We start from the raw sequence: 27,188 nt of genomic DNA on the forward strand, positions 1-27,188 counted from the left end.
AGATTAGGGAGCAAAGAAAAGGAGGGAGATGATGTCATAGCACAAAAGCTTTTTCCAGTTACCTGGGCAGTTTATTTTGTAATCTTTTTTTAAGGAACTTACCCACTACCTGAATGTTTCGTAGGCTACACACGCCTTGATTCAATAAAACCAATACTCATCTTATTAGTGTTGTTGTTGTTAATATTGACTTTCCTCCACACACCACTCATGACCAACAAAATAAGAGAAGTACTCAGCCTCTCTAGAAGGTCCTCTTTAGGTCCCTCTGCCTCACAGCTGGATGCAAGGTGTTTGCTGCTAGTCACACCTCATGCCTTCAGAATTACTTGCAAACTACTCTGGGGCAGATTATCAAGGAGGAAAAGCTGTTTATGTTTGGCTTGCAGGCCTTTCCCTTCCTGGATGGCCAACTGGCTAGAGTTCTGGATTCCACTTGGAGAGCTGCAGGCTCCTGCTGCCATCTCCTCTCCTCTCCTTAGAAAAGAGTGAGTTCTTTCCTGCAGATGCAACATACCTCTTCTTTTGCACATTTGGGAAACAGACACCCATTTACTGAAGACCAGTTGCCCAAATCTCATCAGTATTTTCTTACTATTTGTATCCAGGGCTTAACTGTACCATTTATATTCCTTTTACCATACTTTGAACAAAGAGGAAGAAGAGGGGACACAGTTAAAAACAGAAATCTCTTTAATTTTAGAAATGCTTAGTTGTTTATCTTCCCTCTCTATATATATGTACAGTATATACATATTAAACTAGCCCAGAATGCAGCAGCTCAAGTACAGATGGGAGTGCCAAAGTTCTTTCATGTAACAAACCTACTTCAAGAGCTGCACTTGCTGCTAGTTGGCATTCAAATACAATTCAAGGTGCTGGTGTCATCTTTAAACCCTACATGTCTCAGGGACTAGATATTTACAAAACTGCTTACACCCATGGCTTCTGCCCATCCAATGGGATTGGGTAGGGCAGGCTTATTCCACATCCCATTTCTTAGAGATTGTCACCTACAGGACCATGGAAACAAGCCTTTTTGGTTGCAGCCCCTCTTCTTTGGAACAGTTTATCTCCTTACATCAGAGTAGCTCCCACCTTGTTGCCTTCTAGGAGGTTGTAAGAGGGGAGGAGATCTGGTATAAGCTGGAATTCCCCAGCCTGGGTTTTGCTTAAATACTATTAATACATTGGTGTGTGTGTTTATATGTATATGTGCCAAGGATTTCATGGCTGGCCTAAATTTGACTTTTTCCATCTGTAAAATGGATAATTGAAGCAGGGGAATTTACAGCTGGGGAATTGTTTGCAATACGGGCTATCAGTCGATTGTACTGTATGTGTTTTTGATGAGTTCTGTTGCATTCCTTTAGCTCTTGAGTGATTCCAGTGCTTTTTCTCCATTGGACTTGGGTTTACACACTGTGTGTAATCCTAGTTTGTTGAAAACCCAGAACTGACTAGTTTTCATACATTGTGCTAACCCTATCATGTACCTCAAAGCCTACAGAACATGTAAAACCCAAACCTAACAAATAGCTAAGCACAATGTGTGAGCCTTTCTATCTCTAATAGAATTTAGCTCTCCTCCACAACACAGCAAAGCTTTCCCAGGGTTTATAGAGACCAGCTGAGTACATATAATATTTTGTTTGTACCTTAGATTAATAAACTATTGGAAATAATGCACTCTGGGAAAATGCAATCTTAGGGCTTCCTCTGGAAGATATCTGGTGAGTCTTCCTGTAAAGAGAATTCTAAAATGAAGACTTCAAAAACTGTTGAAAGGCAGTTGAAGGTATTCTCTAATGAAGATCTTAGGGCTTGGAGAAATTGGCAGTAGGAAGATTTGTCCAGCTGGGAAAGCGGTCCCATTTTCTCTGGCTGCTTTGTTGATGTTGTGGAGCATAGAGCATAGGCAAAGCTAGTTCTGCTTTCTGGGCCTCATCTTTGTTTGGGACACCACAGTTGTTTTAAGATGGGTGGCCATACAAATCTAATAAAATAAAAAAAAATACAACAAATAAAATAAAATAATAGGTAAAGTAAAATAAAATTTACCTACTGCTGGCTCTGAATCGGGTCTCTGTAATTTGTGATTCCATAAGTGAAAGCTTGCAGTTCCACCCAAGGATTCAGGGTGACCTGTGTGGTCATAATCCCATTACCTCCAAATTCAGTAACCCCCCCGTTTAGTTTTTGCTCTCTCCCTGGTGCTGCCATTAGGAATGGAGGCTTGGGAAGATGTCATGGTTTTAAGAGAGGGCTTAAAGTTTACTTTTGGTTTACATTGATTCCAAGTTTGTTTGCTCTCGATTCCATGTTTGTTTGCTAGTAATAATAATAGATGTGGTTTTTGTTTGTTTTGTTTTTTGCTGTTGCACTGCTTTGAAAGCTTTTGAATTGTTTCCTGGACTTATGAATAATGTCTAGTGTGCTACTGTACCAATGATCTAGTCACGATTGGCTTGACATGACTGTGCCAGTGATCTAATCCTTTGCCATGACATGAGCTTCCTTCCCTTTTCACAAAATCTCTCTTTTCTTTCCTGGGTTACAAATGACTTGAGGGTGGTATTTTGCCAGAATTAGGATGTGTGGCTTTAAAATCAGAGCTAGATACTGGTTTACAAACAGAGGTTAAATCTTACTAAGGAACTGGTTATATAGCTGTTAAATTGCATCCTATTAAATATGTCTGAGGGAAGGAGGGGGATTTCTAATGAGTAGGTTTACCCTCTTTTCAAGCAGTTAAACCAGAGCAAAGCTCATGATCAGTAGGCTTGCAAAGGCTCTTTTAAATCTTGCTTCCCCTCCCCTTTGAGTAAACAAAGGACAACTTGTGCAGGTAAAGGGGGAGCAAGTTATGGGAGATGACTAAACCAATATTCTTCCTTTGAGGATCTTTAAACTATTTCCTGGGATTTCCAGACTGGAGTACAAAACTGGGACAACCATGGTCAGTCTGGGGTATATGGTAAGGCTCCAAATAGGCAAAGTAAAGAGGAAAGATACTTGAAATCATGGTTAAGAATTCTCTTTGGGATGCAAATTTTTCCTAGGTTTGCACATTGCACTAAAACACAATCTGATTTAATTATGAATTATTCAACAAACCATGGTTTAAAAATTGTGGCTTCATGCACAATTCAGTAATTTTAAGGGTGGATGGGGAAACAGGGACCTACACTATTAAGATATATTCATTCATAGATCAGATACAGTCACTGGGAAGTAATAGCTAACAATTCTAGAAAAGAATTAAAACAATAGTAATCCCATCTTTTTTCAAACCTTCTTTATTGTGCTCACAGTGACATCTCCTGGTTATTTTTCAGCATTGATTTCGAATCCTTAATTTAAAGGAGCATTTGTAGGGAGGGGGTTTCTGTTAAATCAAAATGTTCATTAAATGAGAATGTACATCATTTGTGCCCATTTGCATCATCTACATAATTACAAAATTGACATAAATGGCATTATTTGCAATAAAAGCTTGGTTTAATAGACATAGTCTGTTACATGTGGGTGAAGTCTCACTGAACTAAAAATAACTATTGTATCTGAAATGTGCTCAACTAAAGTCTGTTACTCTGAGGATTTAGTATATTTCTTTAGGACGTCTGAAAGTATGCATATGTAACAAAGGGCTGGCTCATGAGGAAAAGGAAAATCCATAGGTACATTTTTTTAGGAGCAACCAAACTGGCAGTAAAATAATACGTAAATTTTCAGATACTTCAGAGGTTTTTACAAGGTAAAATGGAGTTAAAACTAGGAGACTGGGGTAGAATGGAAAAAAAAATCTATAATTTAAGCTAGATGCTGTAGGGCTGAACTTGTTTAGATTCAGTCCAGGTGTGTCAGCAAGATATGGTCAGAAAAAGTCAAGATGTTGGCCAGGATGGTGTGCTCAAAGATCCACCTGTTTTTTTTACGTGCAGCATGACAATCACACTGTTGTGACCAACATCCTGACTTTTTTGACTGTACCCTGTGGACACCACTGATTCAGTCTCAAGGTGGAGCTTGACAACAGAATGAATTGATCACCAGTAGCCTCAGCAGGTGGCAACATCTGGTTGACTCTTCTAGGGTCTTCTAAGCAGAGTCAGACCTGGTTAATGAAACCTCTAAGGACTCTCTGAGCTATAGGCTAGACTAGAAGGTCAAAAGGGCATCCCAGAATAAAGCAAAAATAAAGCCCTTCTATGTTGAAAAGTGAAGGTTACCTGATAAATTACTGACTTAGTCAGGGAGGAAAGTGGGTCTTCTTTAAGTAGTTGTTCACTAGTCTGACAGTTTCTATAAATTGAGATAGAAGAGTTCTCATGATAGAATATATATATATATATACATGAATGCATATGTAGTCTTACTTAGAAAAAAATAAAACACAAATAGTATTTAATATTTCTACAGAATGATAGTTGTTCGGATCAAGGTAATCTATTAGGAGAAACACTATTAATGCAGGCAAGAAATGGTGACTAGAAATGAATAAACTTATTTTAATAGTAATGATTGCATTATTAATTGTGTTAATTTTTCAGCCAAAGAAATTTCCCAATGTTTAAATGCCACCAACTTAAAGAAAAACGTGATTTATTTTTCCAGTATTTTGCTTTGTAATTTACTTTTCCAGTATTTAATAAAGGAGTTGCATTATTTTTTATATTGCATCAATTTATATTCCTTAGGAAAAATAGACAATAATCAGTGGCAAACAATGGCATGTTCTATTGTCCTGCTCCTTTTATAAAGAGGAGTGATTATAGTAAAATTTCCAGGTCATTAAGGTCTTTTTAAGGCATAGCTGCTGTTATACAATTCTGTTTCTTTGAAGGTGGTAACATTGTACTTTATTGTTTGTAGAACTTGCAGTAATTTGATTGCATTGAGAGTGTGTAGCTTATACCTGCTTTTATTTTTGCATTTAGTCTTCATTTCATTGTCTGTGGAATTCTGGTCATTGACTGCAGTAAAGTTTTGTGTGCTTGTATAAAGAGCAAAATTCTAAATAGCCCTCTGGTTGAGAATGTAGGAGGTAGAATACATTGAAATGTCAAAGAGAGGAAAGTGTTTCAGATTTCTATCACTGGCAGAGAATGAGCATCCTTCCTGCTTTTAACATAAATCTTTTTGCAACTGTAAGAGCAGAAAGTGTTTGTTTCTTTTCTTGCCTTAGGGGCTTCTACACCACTGTTAAGTAGCTGAGAAGTAGGTGAACATCTAATAAAAATTTCAGTTTTCCAAAACAGAATATATAATTCCTAGCCTGAAGGGAGCCACCTTATGTTGTTAAAGGGACTACAGAACAAGCTACAGTTGAGCTCAACTGCTTCTTAATACTTACAGTGTATCATCTGATACTTCCTTTCCAGGTGGTTGTGGGTGTTGTTCAGCTGTAAAATGGTAGCAAAAAAATGAAAGAAGAACCAGTGATGGTTGCTCATCTAGTTATACCACCTCTGACTGAACCAAGTAGAAGCATGTACTTACTTACATAAAGACCCTATGTTCTGAAACTGGCTGTCCCTTCAGCCAGAAATTTGGCCTTGGAAAGAAGGCATTACTATACAGGCAGGCAGTCTTTCCCAATTTGAAGCCCTCCAGATTATGAACTTCAACACCCATTATTCCAATGCAGCATGACTAATGGTCATACTGGCTAAAGATGAAGGGAGATGAAATTCAGCACTTCTGGAGAGTACACTGCAAAAGACTGTGTTAAATATTGATTTTGAATTGAGTGGCAGCCATTTTTGACATAATGCATCCTAGACTTATCTCTGCTTAGTTTGTTTCTTCCTCCTCCCTTTGAGTTAGTACTGACTCCTAGTGACTATCTCCTGGACTAGTCCCTGCAGTTTCCTTAGCAAGATTTCAGAAGTGCTTTGCCATTGTCTCCTTCCTACAGCTGAGAGAGAGTGACTGGCCCAAAGACACCCAGCTGGCCTTGTGCCTAACACGGGACTAGAACTCACGATCTACCAGTTTCTAGCCTGATGCCTTAACCACTACACCAACCTGGCTCTTGTTGCTTCTTCGAACCTAATTATTTTGTATTAGGTGGAATGAGAAGAGGTGGAAGGAATGGAAAGAGAATAGCAGCAAAGCAACAGATGGAGAAAACAACACTTCTCCCATCCCCTCTGGTTTCCATTGCCTTTTTCTAATGAAACCTATAAGGAGCCTCAGCCTTCTAAACAATTTGGTTTAATGTGACTTCTTCTTACCTGAACATAACTGTAGGTAGACCTTTAAATAAAGCAAGCCACACTAATACTTGGGAATGGGGACATGCCAGAAACACTGTTAAGATTTTACACCACCAGTATTTAAAAGGTCAATATAAGTTTCTCCAGTCTCAAGCTTCACTTCTGTTAACTGCAGGAAGACTTGCTGCTGGTGCCACAGGGCACGTTGCTGTTCTTAAGACCAAAGTATGCCCTCTCCCATAGATATCAGGGGTAACCTACAGGCGATCTTCATACTCAGACAAGAATCCTGAAAAATCTGTACTTTTTTTTCCTAACACCCCCCCTTCTGGTTGCCAAAAATCAGGTAATGGTTGAATAGCAGGCAAGAACCAACTGACCACACTTTAGCTTTCCTTATCAAATTGCATTGGTTCAAGAGCTCCTTCCCAATTTCAGAAGGAACCATTCACAAAAAGAGGCCCCTGCTGGGTGAAAAAAGAAGTTTTCATGGATTCCTCCCCCCCATAACCAGCTCAACAGCCCTGGCTCTGTTCTGAAGGCTGTTTCAGCACTGAAGGAGGACTAATGGTCAGAAGAAATATCCTATGAGCATAGTTCCACCTACAGAACTTTGGCTCAAGCTAGTGTGTCTGCATGTTTTCTTTCCTTGTTTGATGTTCTTTATAAAGATAATTATGCTAAAGAAGCCTTCACCAACCTGGTGCTTATTTAGGATCTCATGTCCCATAATTCCCAGCAAGCATGTCTTATGCTGCCTGGGGTTTATGAGAGCTGATATCCAATACATTTGGAAAATTAGAAGAGCTGAGGTCTAACATATTCCTCTCAGGTGCTAGAGGACAGAATGAGACATAAATGTTCGTGCTGGACAGCTGGAACAAAGGAGCCAGATGGATGTGTATTTTCCTTATGAGTGTGCAGATATCTGCATGCTTAGAGTCCCACAGCATGATATTTTGAAGCTTGCTCATAATGAGAATTGATATTGCTAATTCACCAGAAGAGAGTTATGTTGAAGTTTCACAAAAAATACATCAAGAACTGCAACAAAACTATTTGAAGTGTACAGTACAGTAAAATATATTTTAAAATGTAACCATACATACAAGAGAAAATAGATGCAGCAATGCAGTAAAACAAGCTTGCTCTTTTTAATGCACAGACTATAAAGTCAATGGCTGACTGTAATCCATCCTAACATAATCCATACCACCAAAAAAAAGAGAAAAAGGTAGATATAGCAAATTCGTCATTTCAACACTTGGATAGGATAGGTCAGGCAAACAAGAGAAGTTAGAGGGGAAAAACGGAATCCTCTTACGCTCAGTCAGGATCTGAAGTGCTAAACTCTGAATTGAGTTTAACAGAACACAATTTGTGCATTCACATAACATGCCGTGTCAGATAAACAGTTTTATGATTTAATGGCTGGTTCACCCAACATACTAAGACAATAAATAAACAAAACCCATTTTAACTTACATAACATGTTATATGAACCCAGCCATTTCAGAGCCTTCAGTAACTTTTTCAGAGCCCTTCAAATAGAATGTGCCAATTTAAAATCCCCTGCATCCTACATGCTTGTCTATTGCAAAATTAGTTCCTTGCCCAATTATATGTAATAACTGTACTATCTGTACTTCAGTTTCCAGTGTTTTGAGTACAGATATTTTCAGAAATCACATCCAGCATTTTTCATTACATCTGGTAAATAAAACAAGACAAAACAGTCTTTTGGGGAACGGTTCATAACTCAGTTCAAATTACTGTCCCACTGACTTGTTTTCATGGGTCTCTGATTTTGACACTATATCCTATCTGGGAAATGCAAGGAAGAAGAAAGGCTCCAAATTAAATCAGGTGGACTCCACACTGTTCTTCCTTCTGAATTTCAAAACTGGCAACTACTATCACAGCAACTCTTACCACCATCCAAGAATGTAGTCTGTGTTGATATCAACCCTATATTATACCTACGTGAAAAGATGAACGATGCAGAACAGTGGCGTCAACTCAGTTAAGATTCTAATCCTTCATCTCCCAATTCAAGTTTATCCTCCACTCTGCTTAACATAAACTATAAGTTGATGCCTAGTTCAGATTGGCACCCATGCAGAATAGGGTAGGTCCTCTATTTCAAATGATCCGGGGAATCAATATTTGTAATTCAAGACAGTAAATAATCCCAAGAACTATTTCAGTCCTTAGACTTTCCCGACAAACTCTCGATCAGAGAATCCCTGACTTGAATCCCCCACAAACCCAGCAAGAGGTTAAAAAATACGCTGGAATCGGTCGCAGTGGGAAGAAAAGAGGGATAGAGGCTCAAATAAACACATGCCTAATCAGACTGAACGGTGTGGTTCCGAACTGAGAGAAAAATATGCTAAACGGAGCACTCCCTTGCATCTTCTAGGGAACATGCAGCGCTAATTCTCCCATCTGGGATCCATCATTCATGGCTTTTACAAACACACTGGGTTTGTGCGCAGCTAGGAAAATAGGTCGTTTTATTTTAAAAAAAAACAGCCCTTGAATATTTTTCTTCAAACATGTAACTGGTTGTCACAAAACAACTTTGCAACATTGATTACAACTCTGCCTCCGCCAATCCATGACAAACGTAACTATAAATTGCCGTCAAAGTCCTCGAATACAGGATTGACCTTCTTTGCATGGCGACGTATATTTAACTATCTAACTTTCTCTCACTGTCAGCGTGTTAACGAATAGCTCCGGCGAGGAAGGAGAATCCCAGCACGAAGGTTCCGCTTAGCTGACGTGGCAAAGGAAGCCTGTGATAGCGGCTATGCTAATGAGCCAAAGCAGCGGCCGAGCTTGCTACCGTCATGGGATGCAGGAGCATCTGCAAGCGTTTTGGTTTAGTGATAGGACTTGTAAGTAATCTCTGCAAAAGTATCAGTTGAGAAAAACTGCGTAAATTTGAAAGGCAGAGTAAGGGAAAGGAGTCGTTTCCAAGTTAAGAAGGAGAAACGCAGATAAAATGAACTTTGTCTCTAAGAAAACTTTACCATTTCTTTTGGGGGGGAGAGGGAGAGGAAGGAAGATAATTCTTTCTTTCTTCTAATGTTTGTTTATGGTCATGTGTGGATAAAGTTTTGTTCCAGCTAAGAATTAGCCCTAGGTAAGATTATGCTTAATTTGTCTTGATTTAAACTGCATGGTGACCTACCTCCTGTTAGATGTTTCTGTGATTAAAAATAATGTGAACTTCAGCAAGATGGCACATTCAGTTCTGAGGTGTGCCCAGGCTTGAAATACTTGTTCCAGTTGCTACTCTATGTGATAGAAGAATTTCCAATATCGCCCTCGGCATGAAAATCTGAATTAGAATTTCCTTTTTCTACACCTGCATAACCTAGTAACCATGTATTTCAGAGGCAGTGCAACATGAAATCATCAAGCATTTGGCTTGGAAGCAAAGAATTTACTCTCAGCACCCCATAGTGTGTCCTCTGTCGCTGATGTAACCAGCTGGGGCGAAGAGAGGGAGCCAAGGACCTTCTGGATTCCATCTCTCTTCCCCCATTGACTCCATGCAGGCGAGTTGCTGTCTTCTCCAACCACCCCTTCTGTTGTGTCTGCAGCCTGGGGACACCTTTTCCAGGCAAGGATTTCACCTGGCCAGCACTTGGTTTTAAATTTAGAATGGCCTTTGGAACAAACCTTGGCATGTCATGGCTCTTGAAGCAACTTGCTCCAAGCCATTCATCTTTCATTATAAAAACCGGAGAATATTTGGCCCTTCTGTAGAATGCGTTACTGGAAGATGTGTTGGGAGGGGGGAACTGTGATGCAACTCCCTTTGCTGAACAGCTTCCCATGTGCTGTATTTTTAAATGAATTTCCTTCCAGTCTGCCTGCATTTTAAGCAATGCAAAACATGCTAAATACTTAGTTTATTTGAAAGGATCCTGTTTACAAAGGTTTAAGGTGCCCTTTGCTCTGCTCAGTCAGGGTTATTGCATTGTCCAGGACTTTGATACCAGGAAAAACTGAGAGTGCTCATCCAGAGTGGGTAGAAACTTGGTCGTGTGTCTACCCATGTGGCAAATGGACTTTGACAGCTGTCTTGGGGACAGACACGTACTGCTGAAGCCAAGCTGAGAGAGCTGGAGTTGGTGGTCTAATTTCTAACAAAGGTGTGTGCATTTGTATGTAGGAGTGGTTGTGGGTGCATGCACAGGAGATAGCATTGCTAACTCAAGTTGTCCTGGAGTTATCCTGTAGCATCTTACATTTTACCTGAAAGTTCTTTTTCCTGCTCTTCTGGTGTGTGAATGAAATTGGTTTCACCATACACAAATGTTAACGTTGCACAGTAGACAGGTTTGATAGAGATGGATGTGATTAATAAAATGTGTCACTGTCAGATGTTTGTATCACACCCTGCTGGATTGGCAAGATGATTGAATGACTAATGTATAGATAGAGGTTGGGCTGTGTATCTGTATGAACCTTTTAAACAATGGACTAAGGGGGCAGAAAGATCTCAAGTTCATTCATCCTTTAGGGAATTGTTTCAGATGTCTTTTCAATATGGTGATATAACAGCAAAGAGATTAAACTGTGAGTCAGGAAATAATCAGTGATATCTCATGTCATCATGAATGTATTACTCAATAATGAATGTATTTATTAAGCCACTGTTTTCTGGTAAACCAAGCAGGATTTGTTGTACAATTTTGAAATAATGTATGTGGATGTTATGATTATAAATCTTCATTGTCATTTATCATTAAAAGTTACCAGTGTTAGAAATTGGTTAGGGTGAAAGCTAACTGCAGTATTAAAAACTTGTATGAATTCTGTGCCTAAGGCATAAACTTTTGTTTTAAACAGTAGCTTCATATATTTTCTATCAAACTACACAGAGTAGTATGAATAAATACTAACAATTTCATGTATTCTCTTTTCCAAAGGAAAAAGAAAGAAAAAAGTTTTTTTTAAACCCTAATTTATAAAGAAGTTATAAATAGGCCTGTGTAGCAAAAATATTCTTCCCTGGAGTCTTCTGTGGACCTAGAACCATGAGGGCTAGAAACCCTTAGAGTTTGACATTCTTGTTTGGAAGAATGCTTGTTTTCATTGAACCTACTGTCTTTTGATTATTTTTATGTTTGTAGGAAACTGAAGAAATTTAGAGATTGAAAAAAAATCTAAATAAAAAAAGGTCTGACAAAAAGCCCCGAATGGACTCACGGATGCCACCACGACAGGCCCAGGGACAAGGGAGGCATGCGGCCTGGTTTGAAGGATATGGAAGGGGCCCATGGAGGGAAGTCTACCATGGCCCTCCACCTCCCCATTTCAGGCACAATGAATACCATCCTGAATTCCAAGTAGGACCTCAGCCTTGGCTAGATACTCAGATAGAACACCACCATCCCATCCATCATCCAAGGCTCCAGAACCATATGAGGCCAAACTCCAGGGCAGAGTATTATAAAAGCAGCTATTCTGACTGGTCTTACACAAGGTAAGGCTTGCATGAAAAATATGGAGCAAGAATGTTGGGAAATGATGCAGATGGACAATAAAGGGAGGTCCAGTCTATGATTTTGGCTGGTTCTAAATCTAAAGAAACCAAAATCCCCTGATTTCAGAAATTATGGGAAACTGTCGTATTGCAGTTGGGGTTGTTTTGAATCTTTTTCTCTCATGTCTCTATAGACTGGAGAGCCTTGCATGGGCTCCCCATTAGGGCCAAGTTCAGGCTTTTCCTGCTTCTCTGGCAGCAAATTCAAGGTTGAGGGCCTTCCAGGACCTGGTCCCACAGCTTTGGAATTGGCTTCCCCTTACTCTTTCATCTTTATATCTGCGCTTAAAACTTTTGTTTACAACAACAACAAAACTTCATTTCGGTCATAGACCAGCATGAGTTTTGTTTAATTGGTAGGAATAGGGATGCTCCTCTGACTGTGGAGTTCTGGCTTTGGGCTGATCATTGTGTCATGCTTCCCTGGCTTGTATGTTGTGTATTGCATATTGTGTAATTGTATTTGATTTAATTATTTATATATTGTTAGTAGGTTTTCTATGGTCTAGCTTATATATTCTTTGTATTGGAAATAACATTCTACTGTTTTTTTAAACTTGCCTGCATTTGTACAGTACTATGTACAAGTTAATATTTATTTCTGTTCTGCCCTTATTTTTAAGCATAATGATAATAATAAACTAGAAGTGAACATTTCTGATCAGCTCTCCTAAACACAAACAAGAAGAAAAAGGAACAGGAACCCAAAGTTCAAACCTATCCATTCATCTACAATTGCAAAATTATGAAAGCGAAAAAATCAGGACCAGGTTGTTCACATCACGGATACTATAATTTCCTGCTATGTTTTAATCAGGTCTTCGTATCTCCTAAATTAGAATGCAAAAGCTTTGTGGTCATGCTACTTCTTTACAGTCCACATCCTTCAATTTGTCCCATCCTTTTGTCAGTGTTGTCACCATTTATTCTACAACTTATGGATCTCTAAGTTCAGCTGTCTCCTGAGTCAATATTAAATAATAGATCTAGGAGAAAGGGTCACATTAATGACCAAATGATGATGATCGATTATAGTAATAGATAATGATCTATTATTATTAAGTATAATAATTATGCCTCAGCTCTCTGGAGAAGGATCTAATGCTGGGAAAGGTGGAAGGAAAGAGAAGAGGACGACCAGCAGCAAGGTGGGTGGACTTAGAGTGCTGATTGTTTGCACCATTGGAAGACCTGAAGCACCAGGTTAGAGACAGATCATCATGGAGATAATCTATGTAGTCACTAGGGGTTTAAAATGACTTGATGGCACATAATCAATCAATAATAATAGATAATAAGTATCTTATGTAGTAATTTATGGATCTGTTTTCGATGAACTATTTCCAGCTATTTTATTCTCTTTAACCACAAAAAATGTAGACAGCCTACCAAAGCAGATTTTTCGGTCTCTTACTTGGCTCATTCTCTTTTGGGTATTACTTTAGGCAAGGATATGAAGAGCTGCACCGAGGCTTTGTGGAGGACCATGGAGTGTACCAAAGATTCACCCAAGTACATCCAAGCAAAAGAGGTACTGCGTTCCCCATAGGATAAATGGCTGAGAATAATATGGAGCTACAATATCTTTCACCAGTCTGGTGCCTTCCAGATCCATTGGGCTAAAACAATTTACAGTTTCCAACCAGCACAGGCGAAGATCAATCTGTCTGGGAATAATGGATGTTGGGGAAGGCTGAAGAAATCTTGCTAAGTGGGGTGTGCTTGTATTTGTGTGTGTTTATGGGAAGTCATCTGTAAGCAATTCTTCATTCTTTATGTATCCTTTCATATCTTAGTATAGTAAGGGACCGAAGTGTGGGATGATTAGAGTTTGAATGTCCTCCCAAAAAGGAGAGAAATACAACAGGCCTGTGAAACTGCAACATTTAAGTATTTGTAACTTTTTATACAAAAAGTTTTGTATTCAAGAACTGCAAAAGGATTTTGGAATTCCCTACTTATATTGGTTAAGGAGTTGGACCAATAGGGAGACCCAAATTCAAGTCTTCCCTTGGCCATGAAATTCACTTTGCAACTTTGAGCCCAACCTAACTCACAGGGATGTTCTTGTAGAGAAAATTGGGCAGAGAGTGCTAAATATGCTGCCTTCAGGTTCTGGAAAAACTGGGAGATATAAATGTAACACATAAAAATATTTCAGTATTCAATCAGGGTCTCAGTCTCAAAATCTTCCTGGGTTCAAGTGCTAAGTCAAAAATGCTATCTCAGTTCATGTGGCCCCATTTGCAGGCTGTAAATGCCTCCCATTTCTCTCTCTCTCTCTCTCTCCTCCTCCCCCTTTAGCTCAGCCTTAGTCCAGATTCCCGTGTATCATTGCAATCTTCCCCTTCTTTCTACAGTTCCTCCTCTTCCTCTTAAAGCAGTTTACCTACAAGAAGCATGGCTGCTATTTTCCTTATTGATTTCTATTTCCCCTTGAGACTATAAAAACCCACAGGCAATTCTACTTACAAAGGGAACCACGGGTACTGATATATATATTTCATTTCTAACCTGTGTGTTTAAAAAATTAGGTGTGCTATAGCTGGGCTGCAGATTCTGGACAACCTCTAGATGGAAGTAGTGAGATGCTGAAAATCTGCCATCTTATGGTCTTTAAGCTTTTTGCAGCCCAAATATGATAGTTCTAAAAAAGTGAAAGCTGCCACAGGGGGTTAGTTATGATTGGAATTGTGGCAATACAGAGAAGTCTTACCATAGCCTTTCTGCCTACATCATAGGTTTAAATAAGAAAACACTCCTGCAGTGGTTATTTGCTAAGAGAAGGAAGCTGCTACAATGATAGCTTCCCTTCAAGAGCAAGTAGGAGTCCCATAATCCCCAGCTGGTATTTGGGAGTGTTAGCATGACTCAACCCTTTCATTTCTCATAATTGTTTCTCAGCTCCACACTGTTCTCCTGCAACCTTCCCCCCTCCCCTCTCCCCTCCCCACAACCAAGGTAAAAATTCACCATTTTCTAATCTGTTCCACTACTGCAAAGGCATTGTTGAATTGTGTAGTAGGCAGTCTGAGGAGAATGGCATTCCATTCCTCGATGCCTAATTCTGACTAGCCTTCTATTCGTAATGCATGCAAGAAGTTCAATTTGTTTATATTTGCTTTGTACAGATCCAAGATGGAGAGATAAAAGGAATGAAAGTGCAAATTCCTGGAACCAAAATTACTATAGAGATTACCAGCCTAAGGATGGCACCGGCTCTTTGGGGTACTATGATGCTGTACTAACTCAGTAAGTAAAACTCTTGAACAGAAAATCTTTAAGACTGTCCATATCCAGCTGTTGTTTTCAGTAGTATTGGGTCATGACTCAACCCAACCTGGTGGCCCCCATATTTATTGACAGAATCTCTGGCCAACCTGATCACTGATTGGCTAGGCTGAGGACAGAGCTGTAGGTGTTACTCCAATCTTTGCCTTGTCTCATCAGAGTGTGTGTGTGTGTGTGTCTCCTCTGGAAACTTTATTTCCCCACTGGAGATGTTTTAGGCTTTTCCAAGCTGAGATGTGTGAGATGCATTCATCTTTCAGGTCTTCATGCATAGAACATCTATGCATTATCTTAGGGATCTTCTAAGATAATTATATTGAGAATGTCAGAAATGTACAGATATGGTATTGAACATATCCTGAGTGCATATCAGTGCAGTGCGTATATCTCCTACTTGGTGGGATGTGACAAGGATTAAAGATCCTTGCTTGAGCACACTAGGGGCAAAACTGAGCTTTGGCTGGAATGGTGATTTGTGAGTATCTGTATCTTAGATAAATGTGTAACGATTGCCCTACTCGAATAAAATGCTCAGACTCCAAATCTAAGTTTAAGGTCTGGTTTTATTTAGAATAAGGTGCAAACAGAGAGAAAGCTGAGAATGAGAAAAGCGCGCCTAAACTCAAACTAAATAGCTCCGTTTCCAACAACGACCCCCCCCCTTGCATACAGAACAATCCCACATTCTCAGGTGCTCCTAACGAGCCCCGCTGATCGACGGGCAAAAAGACCTTGACATTTAAGAGATAACCCAAACACATTCTTTCCTGGCACAGCCCCACACATCTCCCCATACAAGGTTTATCAGCAGCACCCTCCCAGCCAGGAACACGCATCAACACTCTGGCATGCGAACCGTTACGATGGAGCGAACATCGCAACGGTGACCATGACGTACCGCCCCCCTTACAAAAATTATGCAGAAGGCTTAGAAGGGTAGGCAACATGAAAAGCACGGATCAAATCAGGTGCCAGGACATCGCGCGCAGCAACCCACTCAGGATGGGGAAAATGCTTCCAGTGAACTAAATATTGAAGAGACCCCCGAAGCCTGCAAGAGTCGAGAATCTCCTTGACCTCGAAGTGCTGCTGGCCATCAATCATGACAGGTGGAGGGGGAGGAGGCCGTGGATGCCAACGAGAGGAGTCATGGGCAGGCTTGAGCAAGCTGCAGTGAAAAACAGGGTGCAAACGCTTCAAATTATGAGGCAGATCCAAACGAACAGTGACAGGATTCACAACCGCAGTAACAGGAAAGGGACCAATAAACTTAGGGGCCAGCTTCTTGGAAGGCTGAGGAGACTTGATAAATCTGGTAGAGAGATAGACCAAGTCCCCAACGCGAAAAGGTGGCTGTTGGCGCCGATGCCTGTCAGCATGGAGCTTATAGGAAGCCTGAGCATCCTTGAGAGCGGTCTTAATGACGGGCTAGGAATCAGTGAGCTTAGAACCCCAGTCACAGGCCGCCACAGCTGGGGCAGGAGGTTGGGGAAACTCAGGGATGGGAACAAAATCCCGACCCAAAACAAACCGAAAGGGGGTTTGACCAGTGCTTTGGTGCACCGCATTATTGTAAGCGACCTCAGCAAAAGGGAACAAATCAACCCAGTCATCCTGGTGATAATTGATGTAAGATCGAAGAAATTGTTCCAGGGTGGCATTAAGGACCTCAGTAGATCCATCAGTCTGGGGATGCCAAGAGGTTGACAATGCCTGTTCGGTGCCAATGAGCTTCAAAAAAGCCTGCCAAAATCGTGAGGTAAATTGTGTGCCCCTATCGGTCACCAAACGAGTGGGGCAGCCGTGAGGGCGGTACACGTGCACCAAAAAGAGTTTTGCCAGCTGTTGCGCCGATGGAATGGACGCACAGGGAACAAAGTGGGCCTGCTTAGAAAAATAGTCTTTGACCACCCAAATGACAGTTTTCTTTTGACTGGGGGGCAAGTCAACAATAAAATCCATGGAGATTTCTTCCCAAGGGCGAGAAGGGTCAGCCACAGGCTGCAAAAGCCCCTGGGGTTTACCTGACGGTCGCTTAGACATAGCGCAGACAGGGCAGGAAGCGATATAAGCCTTGACATCCTTTCTCAAGGAGGGCCACCAAAATTGTCGCTGAACCAAATGGAGGGATTTGAGAAAACCAAAATGACCAGCTTGCTTGCTGTCATGAGAACGGGCAAGTATTGTAGCTCGTTGAGAGTCAGGTATGTATAAACGCCCCCCCACCCAAGCTAGGTCGTGCTCAAGCGAAACCTTGTCAGGGTTAGCAAGAAGCCAGGGATCAGATTTCAAAGCTGAGACAAAATTTGTCTGCAACCCACCAGGCATCTGCGGTTGCCTGCAGGCACGAGAGCGCTGCACCAGAGCCGTTTGCGAGGAGAGAGGGGGCTGCCCCCAAGCGCGGCTCTGGGTGACAGCGACCAAACCTAATTGTGGCTCTGTTAGCACAGTCCCAATAACAACGGAGATAGGCTCCGCGTCCTGTGGCAATTGGGAAAGTGCGTCAGCCAAAAAATTCTTGCCCAGGATAAACTTAAGTTGGAAATTAAAACGGCTAAAAAACTGAGCCCAGCGTATCTGCTTTGGGCTGAGACGCCTGGGCGTGCAGAGCGCCTCTAGGTTGCGGTGATCTGTCCAAACCTCGAAAGGGCAAGTAGCCCCCTCCAAAAGGTGATGCCAAGCCTCTAACGTAGCCTTAACCGCAAAAGCCTCCTTTTCCCAAACATGCCAGCGCCTCTCCGTTTCAGAAAACTTACAGGAGAGATAGGCACAAGGCTTTAAAAGCCCAGCAGAATCTCTTTGCAACAAAATAGCTCCAATAGAAAAATCAGAAGCATCAACCTGAACAACAAAAGGCCACTCAGGGTCAGGGTGGGATAAAATGGGCTCTGCTGTAAAAAGGGTTTTTAACTGATCAAAGGCAGCCTGACAGGCAGGAGTCCAGTTGAGCACGGCCCCCAGGTTTTTCACTTTGCATGTCTCCCCGACCCCTTTGGTGCGCAACAAATCAGTCAGGGGCAGAGCAATCTCCACAAACCCCTGGACAAAGGATATGTAAAAGTTAGCGAACCCCCAAAAACTTTGAAGTTGGCGACAGGTGTGTGGGTGCGCCCAGTTGAGAACTGCCTGGACCTTCACAGGATCCATTTCAATGCCTTGGTCAGAAACCCTGTAGCCCAAGTAATCTAAGCGGGACTTATGGAATTCACACTTAGAAAGTTTAGCGTAAAGCTTAGCTTTCCTGAGCTTGGTGAGAACCTGTGTAAGGAGCTTTTCATGCTCCTTCTCAGTTTTGGTATAGATGAGAACATCATCCAAATAAACCAAAACCCCCTTAAACAAATGTTCATGTAACACCTCATTGATCAGCTGCATGAAAACTCCTGGGGCTCCTGCAAGGGCAAAAGGAAGAACTTTATACTGAAACGAACCCAAGGGGCAATTAAAAGCCATTTTCCATTCATCCCCCTCCTGGATGTGAATGCAATAGTATGCTTCACGAAGGTCAAGCTTGGAAAAAATTCTACCAGTGGACAAATGAGCTAACATGTCTTTTACGAGAGGCAGAGGGTACTTGTTCGAGAGGGAGGCGGAATTTAACCCACGATAGTCCGTGCACAGTCTTAGGGTGCCATCCTTTTTCTCACGGAATAAAATGGGAGCCCCAACCGGGGAGTTTGCCGGTTCAATGAAACCTCTAGCCAGGTTTTTATCAATGAACTCCTGTAACACCTCCAGTTCTTTCTTGGTCATAGGATAAATCTTTGGCTTGGGCAAGGGAACATCTGGAAGAAGCTTAATGGCACAGTCAGTCTTGCGATGGGGGGGTAACTGGTCAGCCTCCTCCTCCCCGAAGACGTCAGCAAAGTCCGAGTACCTTGCCGGCAGTCCCTCCATGGGGGGAGCGGGAGCTCGAGAGTCGACAATTTCAGCCCTCCCCGCAGCCAAAGTGAGGGATCTCCCCACAACAGGAGCCTGGTAGGACCCATCCTCAAACGTTAGAGTACGGGTTTTCCAATTAATGTATGGGCTGTGCCCGGTTAGCCAGGGGATCCCCAAAACAACCAAAGGATTGCCCACTGGGGTAACTATGAACTGGATCAGTTCGATGTGCGTGCCCATTCGCAACATAACCTCCCCAGTAAACTGGGTGGCTGGACCCCCTCCCGCCGTGGAACCATCGAGCTGCTGAAAAATCAGCGGTTTTGGGAGAGCGAAGCAGGGCAAGTCCAAAGCAGCAACCAGGTCGGGATGGATTAAACATCTGGAACACCCTGAATCGACCAAAGCCCAGACGTCAATGGTCTTGGATCGGCAGGCCAACTGGATTTTTACAGCTAGGATGGGGCAATCAGCACTCACCATGCTGGTATCGCGCCCATTCTCCACCACCTGCCCAGCGGCGCTGTTTAAGGCAGGTGGAAGGTGTTTCCCGCTGGCTGCTCCAGGGCAGCCAAAGCGTCTCCTGTAAAGTATACATCATCCTCTTCGTCCGTGGTCGCCAGCGCCCCCGCCAGCCAGCGAGGAGGGTTAGGTGCCTTTTGTATCTTTTGGGTTGGTTTAGAGGGGCGATCCGCTGTCTTAGCTTTTTGACATTCCGCTGCACGGTGACCCGGTTTGCCACACTTGATGCACTGGCCCCGGGCGAAACGGCATTGCCTTTCCTCAGCCCAGCTTGAGTCAGACTGCATCCTTGGCCCCTTCCCACTGGAGGGGGGCTTGTCTCCTTTTGTAGCTTGCATAAAGGTGTGCTGGGCATGCTCAGCCTTCCCGGCCAGACAGATCCAATCATGCAGTGAGTCTGGATCGTCTCTGCACAGCACCCACCGCAACACCTCCCGATTGAGGCCATCCTTAAATCTATCGATCAATGTAGCCTCCGACCATTCGGGAACTTTCCCTGCCAAAACTTTGAATTCTAGGGCATAATCAGCAACCAACTTTTGTCCCTGAACCAGTTCCTTTAGAGCATCCTTAGCCCTTTCCTTAGCAAGGGGATCCTCAAAATACCGTTTCAAAGTGGCTAGAAAGGTATTGAAGGCAGCCAGCGCTGGGGCTCTTGATTCGGATAACTGGACATACCAGTCAGCAGCTCTGCCCTTCAGTTTGGTGGCAATAGCCGTGATTTTAGCCCCTTCTGAGGTAAAACAATGTCCATATTGTTGCATATAATTCGTCGCGTTGGTAAGGAAGCATGACAAGTTTGTGGGGTCGCCATCAAACTTCCCTGAAAAGTCCTTAGCTACCCCGCCGCTCAGAGGCACCCCAACTGGTGGACGAGCCGGGGTAACTACCACCAGAGTGGAACCACGGAGAGCTGGGGAAAAGTCCCGTGGCCGGCTCAACCCCTCGGAGCTGGCGATGGAGTTGGTGGAATGCTGGGACCCCCTGCTGCCCCCAGACCAGTAACGACCTTTACCAGGTCACTCACTGCGGTTGAAAGGGAGCGTAGCATGTACTCCATGGATTCGATTTTGGACTCAAGGACTCTGATCCTATCCGGCGTGGTGGAGTCCTCCAGCCCCGGCACTTCAGGTTGCTGACTCCCCGACACTTTTGTGGACTCTCTTTCAGAAGTCTGTGGGCATCGTAGTTTCCATGTGGTGTGAGACGTCCCCGGCCGGGGGTCTGCCAGGGCATCCCACAGGAACTGTTGGTGTTCGGCGAGCCCCTCATCTGTCGGTTCCCTCTCCTCCGGGCTGGAGCTTGAATCTCTAGAATGGGGTGTGGGGTGGGATGGGAGGGGGCTCGAGTCCCTGCTCAGGAACGCTGTCTCCAAGAGCTGTCTGGTCGCCTCCCCAAACCCCGTTGACTCCTTCCCCAATTCTGCCATCGCTAACTTCTCTCTCAAGAAAATTTCTTGGTAGAGACTAGCGAGGTTTGTTTGTGGAATGATTCTCAGCTTTATGTAACGATTGCCCTACTCGAATAAAATGCTCAGACTCCTAATCTAAGTTTAAGGTCTGGTTTTATTTAGAATAAGGTGCAAACAGAGAGAAAGCTGAGAATGAGAAAAGCGCGCCTAAACTCAAACTAAATAGCTCCGTTTCCAACAACGACCCCCCCCTGCATACAGAACAATCCCACATTCCCAGGTGCTCCTAACGAGCCCTGCTGATCGACGGGCAAAAAGACCTTGACATTTAAGAGATTAACACATTCACAAACACATTCTTTCCTGGCACAGCCCCACACATCTCCCCGTACAAGGTTTATCAGCAGCACCCTCCCAGCCAGGAACACGCATCAACACTCTGGCATGCGAACCGTTACGATGGAGCGAACATCGCAACGGTGACCATGACAAAATGTTTGTTTGTTCTGAGTACTTAGTTTAAATGTAAGTCTGTTCATGCATACACAAAAAAAATGAATTGAAAAGCATGATTGATTTGATTGGTCAAATCTTATGTTCAAAGATTGAGAGAATCATTCTGAGAGATTCTGAATGTGGAACAATATTTTTACATATTATCTACATAGAGTAGATTTTAGGGAATACTAAAAGAAAGGAAATAATTGGAAAAAATGAAAGTAGGAGGACTGCAAGAAGAGAAAATGTGAGTCCTGCCTGAAAAAGTATTAAAAGATAAATGAATGTCCCAACAGAATGAATGAGAAGGATATAAAAGGGAAGAGGACATGGAAGCTGCTTGGAATATGTTACAGAGCAGTAGAGAAGACTGTGGAGTTATACTAATAGGAAATTAAAAAATGATGCAGAAGTAAAAGAAGCTGTGGATTAGGAAAATGCACACAAACACAGGTTTGCCGCAAAAATGAGAATGAGAAAAAAAAATTGTATAAAGTGTATATGGAGAAAAGATAATTGTAAAATATGTGGTCAAGATATGGTTAAGACTTAAAAAGGAAGAAAAAACCAGAGTGAATTCTTTGTGAAGTGGGAAAAAAGAGCTGAACTAGAAGCCTCCAATAGAGTGAATGGAATTAAGAATTAAAGTAATAAATTGATGTGGGATGAAATGAGGTAATGCTGGAAGGAGTACTTGATTTGTACAGGAAATAAAAGGATACATCACAGAGTGATATCAAAACACATGTTATAAATGTCCAAGAAAAAAAATCAGTGAAAAGGAAGTTAGAAATGTGAATGTTGTAAAACAATAAGGCTGCAGGTGTAGATGGTGTATGTAGTTTGTTTATGGAGGGGCTGTGTAGATTGTGTAGATGGTGTATGTAGTTTGTTTATGGAGGGGCTGTGCAACTTGTTTAATGTGTATATGAAGATTATGTCTGTGCCTTATTGGAAGAATGCTGTTATTGTTATCTTATACAAAAGATAGCAAGAGGGATTAATTGGTTACGTACGTCTGAGAAGATATGTGTCCTAACTGTCAGGAACCACGCTGAGATGAGGAATAAGTCTCTAGTGTTTTATTACTGCTACATTAGACAGAAAATCCTAACAAACTGAAGAAGCGTGGGAAAAACCCAGACAGATAAACCCCAAAGGTTAAGGCGGGTCTGTTCTGTGTCTCTTTGAATGACTGCTCAATTCCTCACTACTACGCATGTGTTTTCCCCCCTGGATAGGGGCCCCCTCCTGCTCACCATCAGTGCTCATGACAATATGCCTGGGAAGGCAGAGAGGATACAAGAGAGAACAATGAGCAAAATATGAGAAGTGCAGTATGATATTATTTTGGGCAGGAGGTATCTGGTCTAGATTTTGTTCTTCAGCAGGTCACTGAGAAATGTATGGATGTGAGAAAGTTTACTGTATATTTGTTGGGTTAGAAAAAGTGTATGATAGGGTGAATAGGCTGTAATTATGGAATGGTTTGTTTGAATATAGAATTGAAGGTTGGTTGGTTGTTGAATGTGATATGAACAGCATGTGATGGAATTAAAGATGCCAGAGAATAAGTAGAATGTTTAACAAATGGTTCAACATTTAACAGGAAGAGGGACAAGACATATTGCCTTGGTTGTCTACTGTGTTTATAGATGAATGTATAAGGAACGATTGTGGTGATCTTAGAATTATATTGATTGGGATGTGAATGTGCTTGCATTTTTGTATGCAGATAGTGTTGTGGTGTTGTCTAAAAATCTGAATGATTTGCACAGAATGTTAGATGGATGTATGATATTATGAAGAATTTAAATGCCGATGCTAAGATTTTAACAGCTACATTGGTGAGAAGTTTACAGAAGGCATTGCCTGCTGTAATTCATCCTGAACAAACAATTCATGAAAGAGTGTCAGGTTTCAGTTTGTATAAGACTTCTGGCTGATATAATAGCTTTGTACATTTAAATGTATTAATCTGCAGTGTTAGCTTGGATATGGAAAAGACTTTTGATACAGTTCAAATTATGATTTTGTTTCAAGTATTGCAGGAGTTTAGATTTCCTATAGAATTAATTTCTTGGATTAAAATTTATTATCATAATCCTTCTAATTTTGTAATTGTTAATTGAATTATTTCACCAGTAATAAAAATGTAGGGTGGAACCTGTCAAGGATGTTCTTTATTTCATTTCATTTTTAATTTGGTCTCGTCTCGTTTTGTGTCTGAAATGCAGGAAATAGAGAGGGGGAAAGTATCAATCAAAAGGCAAAAAGTCAAAAACATTCAATAAAAATACAAAATCTATATAGCTCTAGCCCAATACTGGGCCACACTGATGGCAGAGGTGTTTCCAACCAGTAAGTCACTCTGTGTGCATGTCGGTCCCAAAGGGCACTGTAAAAGATGGGTAGTTATTTGAATATTGCTGCATTTGCAGCAAATATCCTTGCCCTCAAGGAGGACCCCCCATTTTTCCATATAACCTTTAGTTCTGGCCAAACTAGTGCGCAGTCTGTTTAAACATCTCCAAACCACCCACTCCTCCTCTGAACCTCCAGGGAACTCCTCAAGCAGTTCTATCCAATTATGAAGATGTTTTACTTGAGATTTCCATCTTTTTAATCGTTCTGTTTGAGCTGTAGTGTCAGGCTCTGCCTGCTACTCAATAAAACACAGACTCTAATGTAGGCTTTAGGTTCTGGCTTTAATTGAGTATAGAATGCATGCCTTAGGAAAAGCTGAGAGTGAGTGGAGCGCGCCGGAACGGGATTTAAATAGCCCGTGCCGGTCAGCGCTCCACCCCTCCTTACTCCGGGTGTGCCCCGAGCCCCGATTGTCCCATTGCCGGTGGGTGAGGGGTCGTGGGGCCCCGTCCTGTGCCTCGGTTGGTTTCTTGATTGGTTTCCCCGGCCGGTGATGGGTCATTGCCGGGCGATTAGGTTCGTGATTCTTTTTGACAGCTCGGGCGTGCCTTGTGGTCGGGTGTTGTCAATTACCTTCTTTGCAACATTGTATCTCTTCCTTCGGCATCTCCGCTAGAGTCGTTACTTTGTTGCCAGCACCTGTTGCTCTCTTTTGTTAACCAGTTGCCTTTTCCCTTAATCCCCCGGCACCCATTTCCCTGTATTGTTATGTGAGTCGTTGTGCTGTCACAAGCATTGCAACGGTGATCATGACATGTAGTAGCAATCTCCTCAGCGCAGTCTAAGAAGCTCCTTCTTGACTTCAATCTTTTTGTAGGAGGTACTTGGCCAAATAATGGGTGTGCCAGATCATGTAACACCTTTCAATGTTCCACGCCTTGTGCCACACTCCTAATGCCTGGCGGGGCTATTCCCGCCAAGATATATAATTTATCAAGTGGAGTGGGGTGTAAACATCTGGTGACAATATGGCATGTGTCACTAAGCACTCCAGCCACCTGCGTAGAGTGCACAGAACAACCCCAAATGTGGCAGGCATACTCTCCTGCCAAGTAGCACAATGCAAGGGCGGCCGTGGGTAGAGTGGTAGGGTGAGCACCCCAAGAAGTACCAGCCAGCTTCCTGAGAAGATTATTACGGGTGGAAATCTTTTGCTTTAAGTTGCAACAATGTCTTTTAAAGGTTAATGTTCGGTCCAGTGTTACACCGAGGTAACATAGCGTCTAGCAATGTGCCAGATTCACTCCATCCCAGATAATACCAAGCCTGCGTCTGGCCTGCCTATTTTTGAGGTGGAATGTGCAGACATTAGTTTTTGACAGATTAGGTTTTAGGCCATTCTTGTTAGAATATTCAGACATATTCTTAAGAGCCAGAGTGAACTTGTCTTCCACTTCCTCAAAGTTAATTCCCTGAGCGGTAAGTGCCAAATTAATTTTAACTTAATTAGTTAATTAATTAATTAATTTTTAATTTGGTAGAACTCTTAGCATGCCTGAGAAGACTAACTCATAACATTAAAGGCATTTGTATAGTTGAATTTGAGTATAATATATTATATAAAGATAATTTTCAACAATAATCTAATCTAAATTACCACATATATAGTCAATATTCTATATATATAATATAAAAATACAATACAATACAGTACAATACAATACAATACAATACAAAATATTAGGATTTTTTATATTGTTCAGAAGCTATCCCCAGGACAATACCCAGTTTAATAGGTAAGAATATTTCAAAATGTATCACTCAGATAAAAGAATACATTGAGAGGTGGATAAAAATGCCCTTAGGTTTATTGGGAAGAAGTAGTGTTGTAAAAACAAATTTAGCATCAAACTAATACATATTTTGAGAGCAGTGCTTATGTTGGTTCAGCTTAAATGTCTTAAATAGGTTGTTAAGGTAATGATGATTCTAAATTTTTATGGAGGGAGCAAATACCCAGGTTGTCAGTGGCTTACTTATTAATCTCAGTCCCTTTATTAACTACTTATGATTGTGGGCTACAATCATAAGATTGAGAGTTACACTTTAGTACCTTTCTGGTCTTGGGAGATCTTGGTTCCAATTACAGTAGGAATTAGGTTACTTTTCCAGCACTGAGGGTAATTAAACATAGGTAATTTACTACAGGGTCTGTGTTCTTTTCTTTTTCTTTCTTACTGTATAGGGTTTTTTTAATAGAGTAGACTAGGTTTATTTTTGTTACTACAATAATAATATAGTTTTATTGACATTGCTGTTTAGTTTATATACAATTTCATAATTAAGGCTTTTAAAGAAATGTTTTATACACACATACACATAGATATGAGAGCCTGTGCCACGTTGTGGTTAAGATGCTGGACTAAGAGCGGGGAGACCCAGATTCTAGTTCTCCCTTAGGCACCGAAACCAGGTGGGTGACTTTGAGTCAGTTACTTTCTTTCAGCTCTAGACTGGGAGGTTAAAAAAAAAAAATCTATCTTCCAACCTGTATTGGACCAGTGTAGTAGATTATGGTCCATAACCTGCAGTGAAGGGCCTTCATCCTTCAGTGGATTGCTTTAGGATGATGATGATGATGATACTGACCATACACTGCTGCCAATGTCAAGTAATAAGATCTGGGCTGCAAAAATAGGGAAAACTGCTAGATGTCAGGAAGGAGGTACAGAAAACTGCAAGTCTTTGTTGTTGTCCTTCAGACTTTTGTAGCCCAGAATTGGTAGACCTGCAAGTAAGCTCGGGGGGGGGGGCATTATCAATAGAGGGAACCTGTGACCTCCTCTCACCTGGCACTAGCCCGGTTCCGAGGCGAGAAAGATCTAAGTGAGACATTTGTCTCACACAATTCGCTATGTACACATCATGAAGAAGCTGGGTCAAAATTCTGAAATATTAGAGTCTACTAGGGAACAGCAGATACACAAGCATGACATTCGTTTTATGTACTTATCATGGTGTATATATGCCTTGCAAGGAGACAGACTTATAAGTTTGCTATAAGGTTGAGTCCAATAGATTTTGAGCTCAATCTTCTTCTTTTTCCCTTTTTTCCTCCAGATCTAAGAAGCAGGATTCCTATGAAGATAGCTATGCTTCAAAGAAAAATACTTCCTATGATATCAACTACTGTTCTCCTCTGCTGCAAGGACAAACTTGGGATGAATTCCAAGATAACTCTTTGAAGAATGCCACTGTTCCAGCCCATGAGGTAGCTAATCTCTTTCTTGCTGACTGTTTAGCCTGGAATTGTTTAGTATAAACAATTGGTGGGAGGAAAGAGGTCCAGATCTTGGAATTTCCTATTTTTTTTTTCAAACAGTAAAATTCCTTGGGAAAGAAGTTACAGATTATTTTGCTTCATTTTAAT

General features: G+C 41.7%; 1 protein-coding gene across 4 annotated transcripts in view; it reads left to right on the forward strand.

Moving 5' to 3' along the window:
• The first annotated feature begins 9,103 nt into the window (after positions 1-9,103).
• SEC16B (SEC16 homolog B, endoplasmic reticulum export factor) overlaps positions 9,104-27,188 on the forward strand; it is a 58,790-nt gene continuing 40,705 nt past the window's right edge. The window contains exons 1-5 of one of the 4 annotated variants that reach the window (XM_063298483.1): positions 9,104-9,124; positions 11,375-11,727; positions 13,233-13,318; positions 14,919-15,039; positions 26,879-27,029. In XM_063298483.1, the coding sequence (XP_063154553.1) occupies positions 11,441-11,727; positions 13,233-13,318; positions 14,919-15,039; positions 26,879-27,029 (645 nt within the window). In that variant the 5' untranslated portion in view covers positions 9,104-9,124; positions 11,375-11,440. Of the gene's footprint in view, positions 9,125-10,253; positions 10,391-11,374; positions 11,728-13,232; positions 13,319-14,918; positions 15,040-26,878; positions 27,030-27,188 lie in introns of those variants that run through there. The other 3 variants (XM_063298485.1, XM_063298482.1, XM_063298484.1) reach the window with 3 other exon arrangements.

The sequence above is a fragment of the Candoia aspera genome, chromosome 3, assembly GCF_035149785.1.
Source record: "Candoia aspera isolate rCanAsp1 chromosome 3, rCanAsp1.hap2, whole genome shotgun sequence".
Classification (NCBI taxonomy): domain Eukaryota; kingdom Metazoa; phylum Chordata; class Lepidosauria; order Squamata; family Boidae; genus Candoia; species Candoia aspera.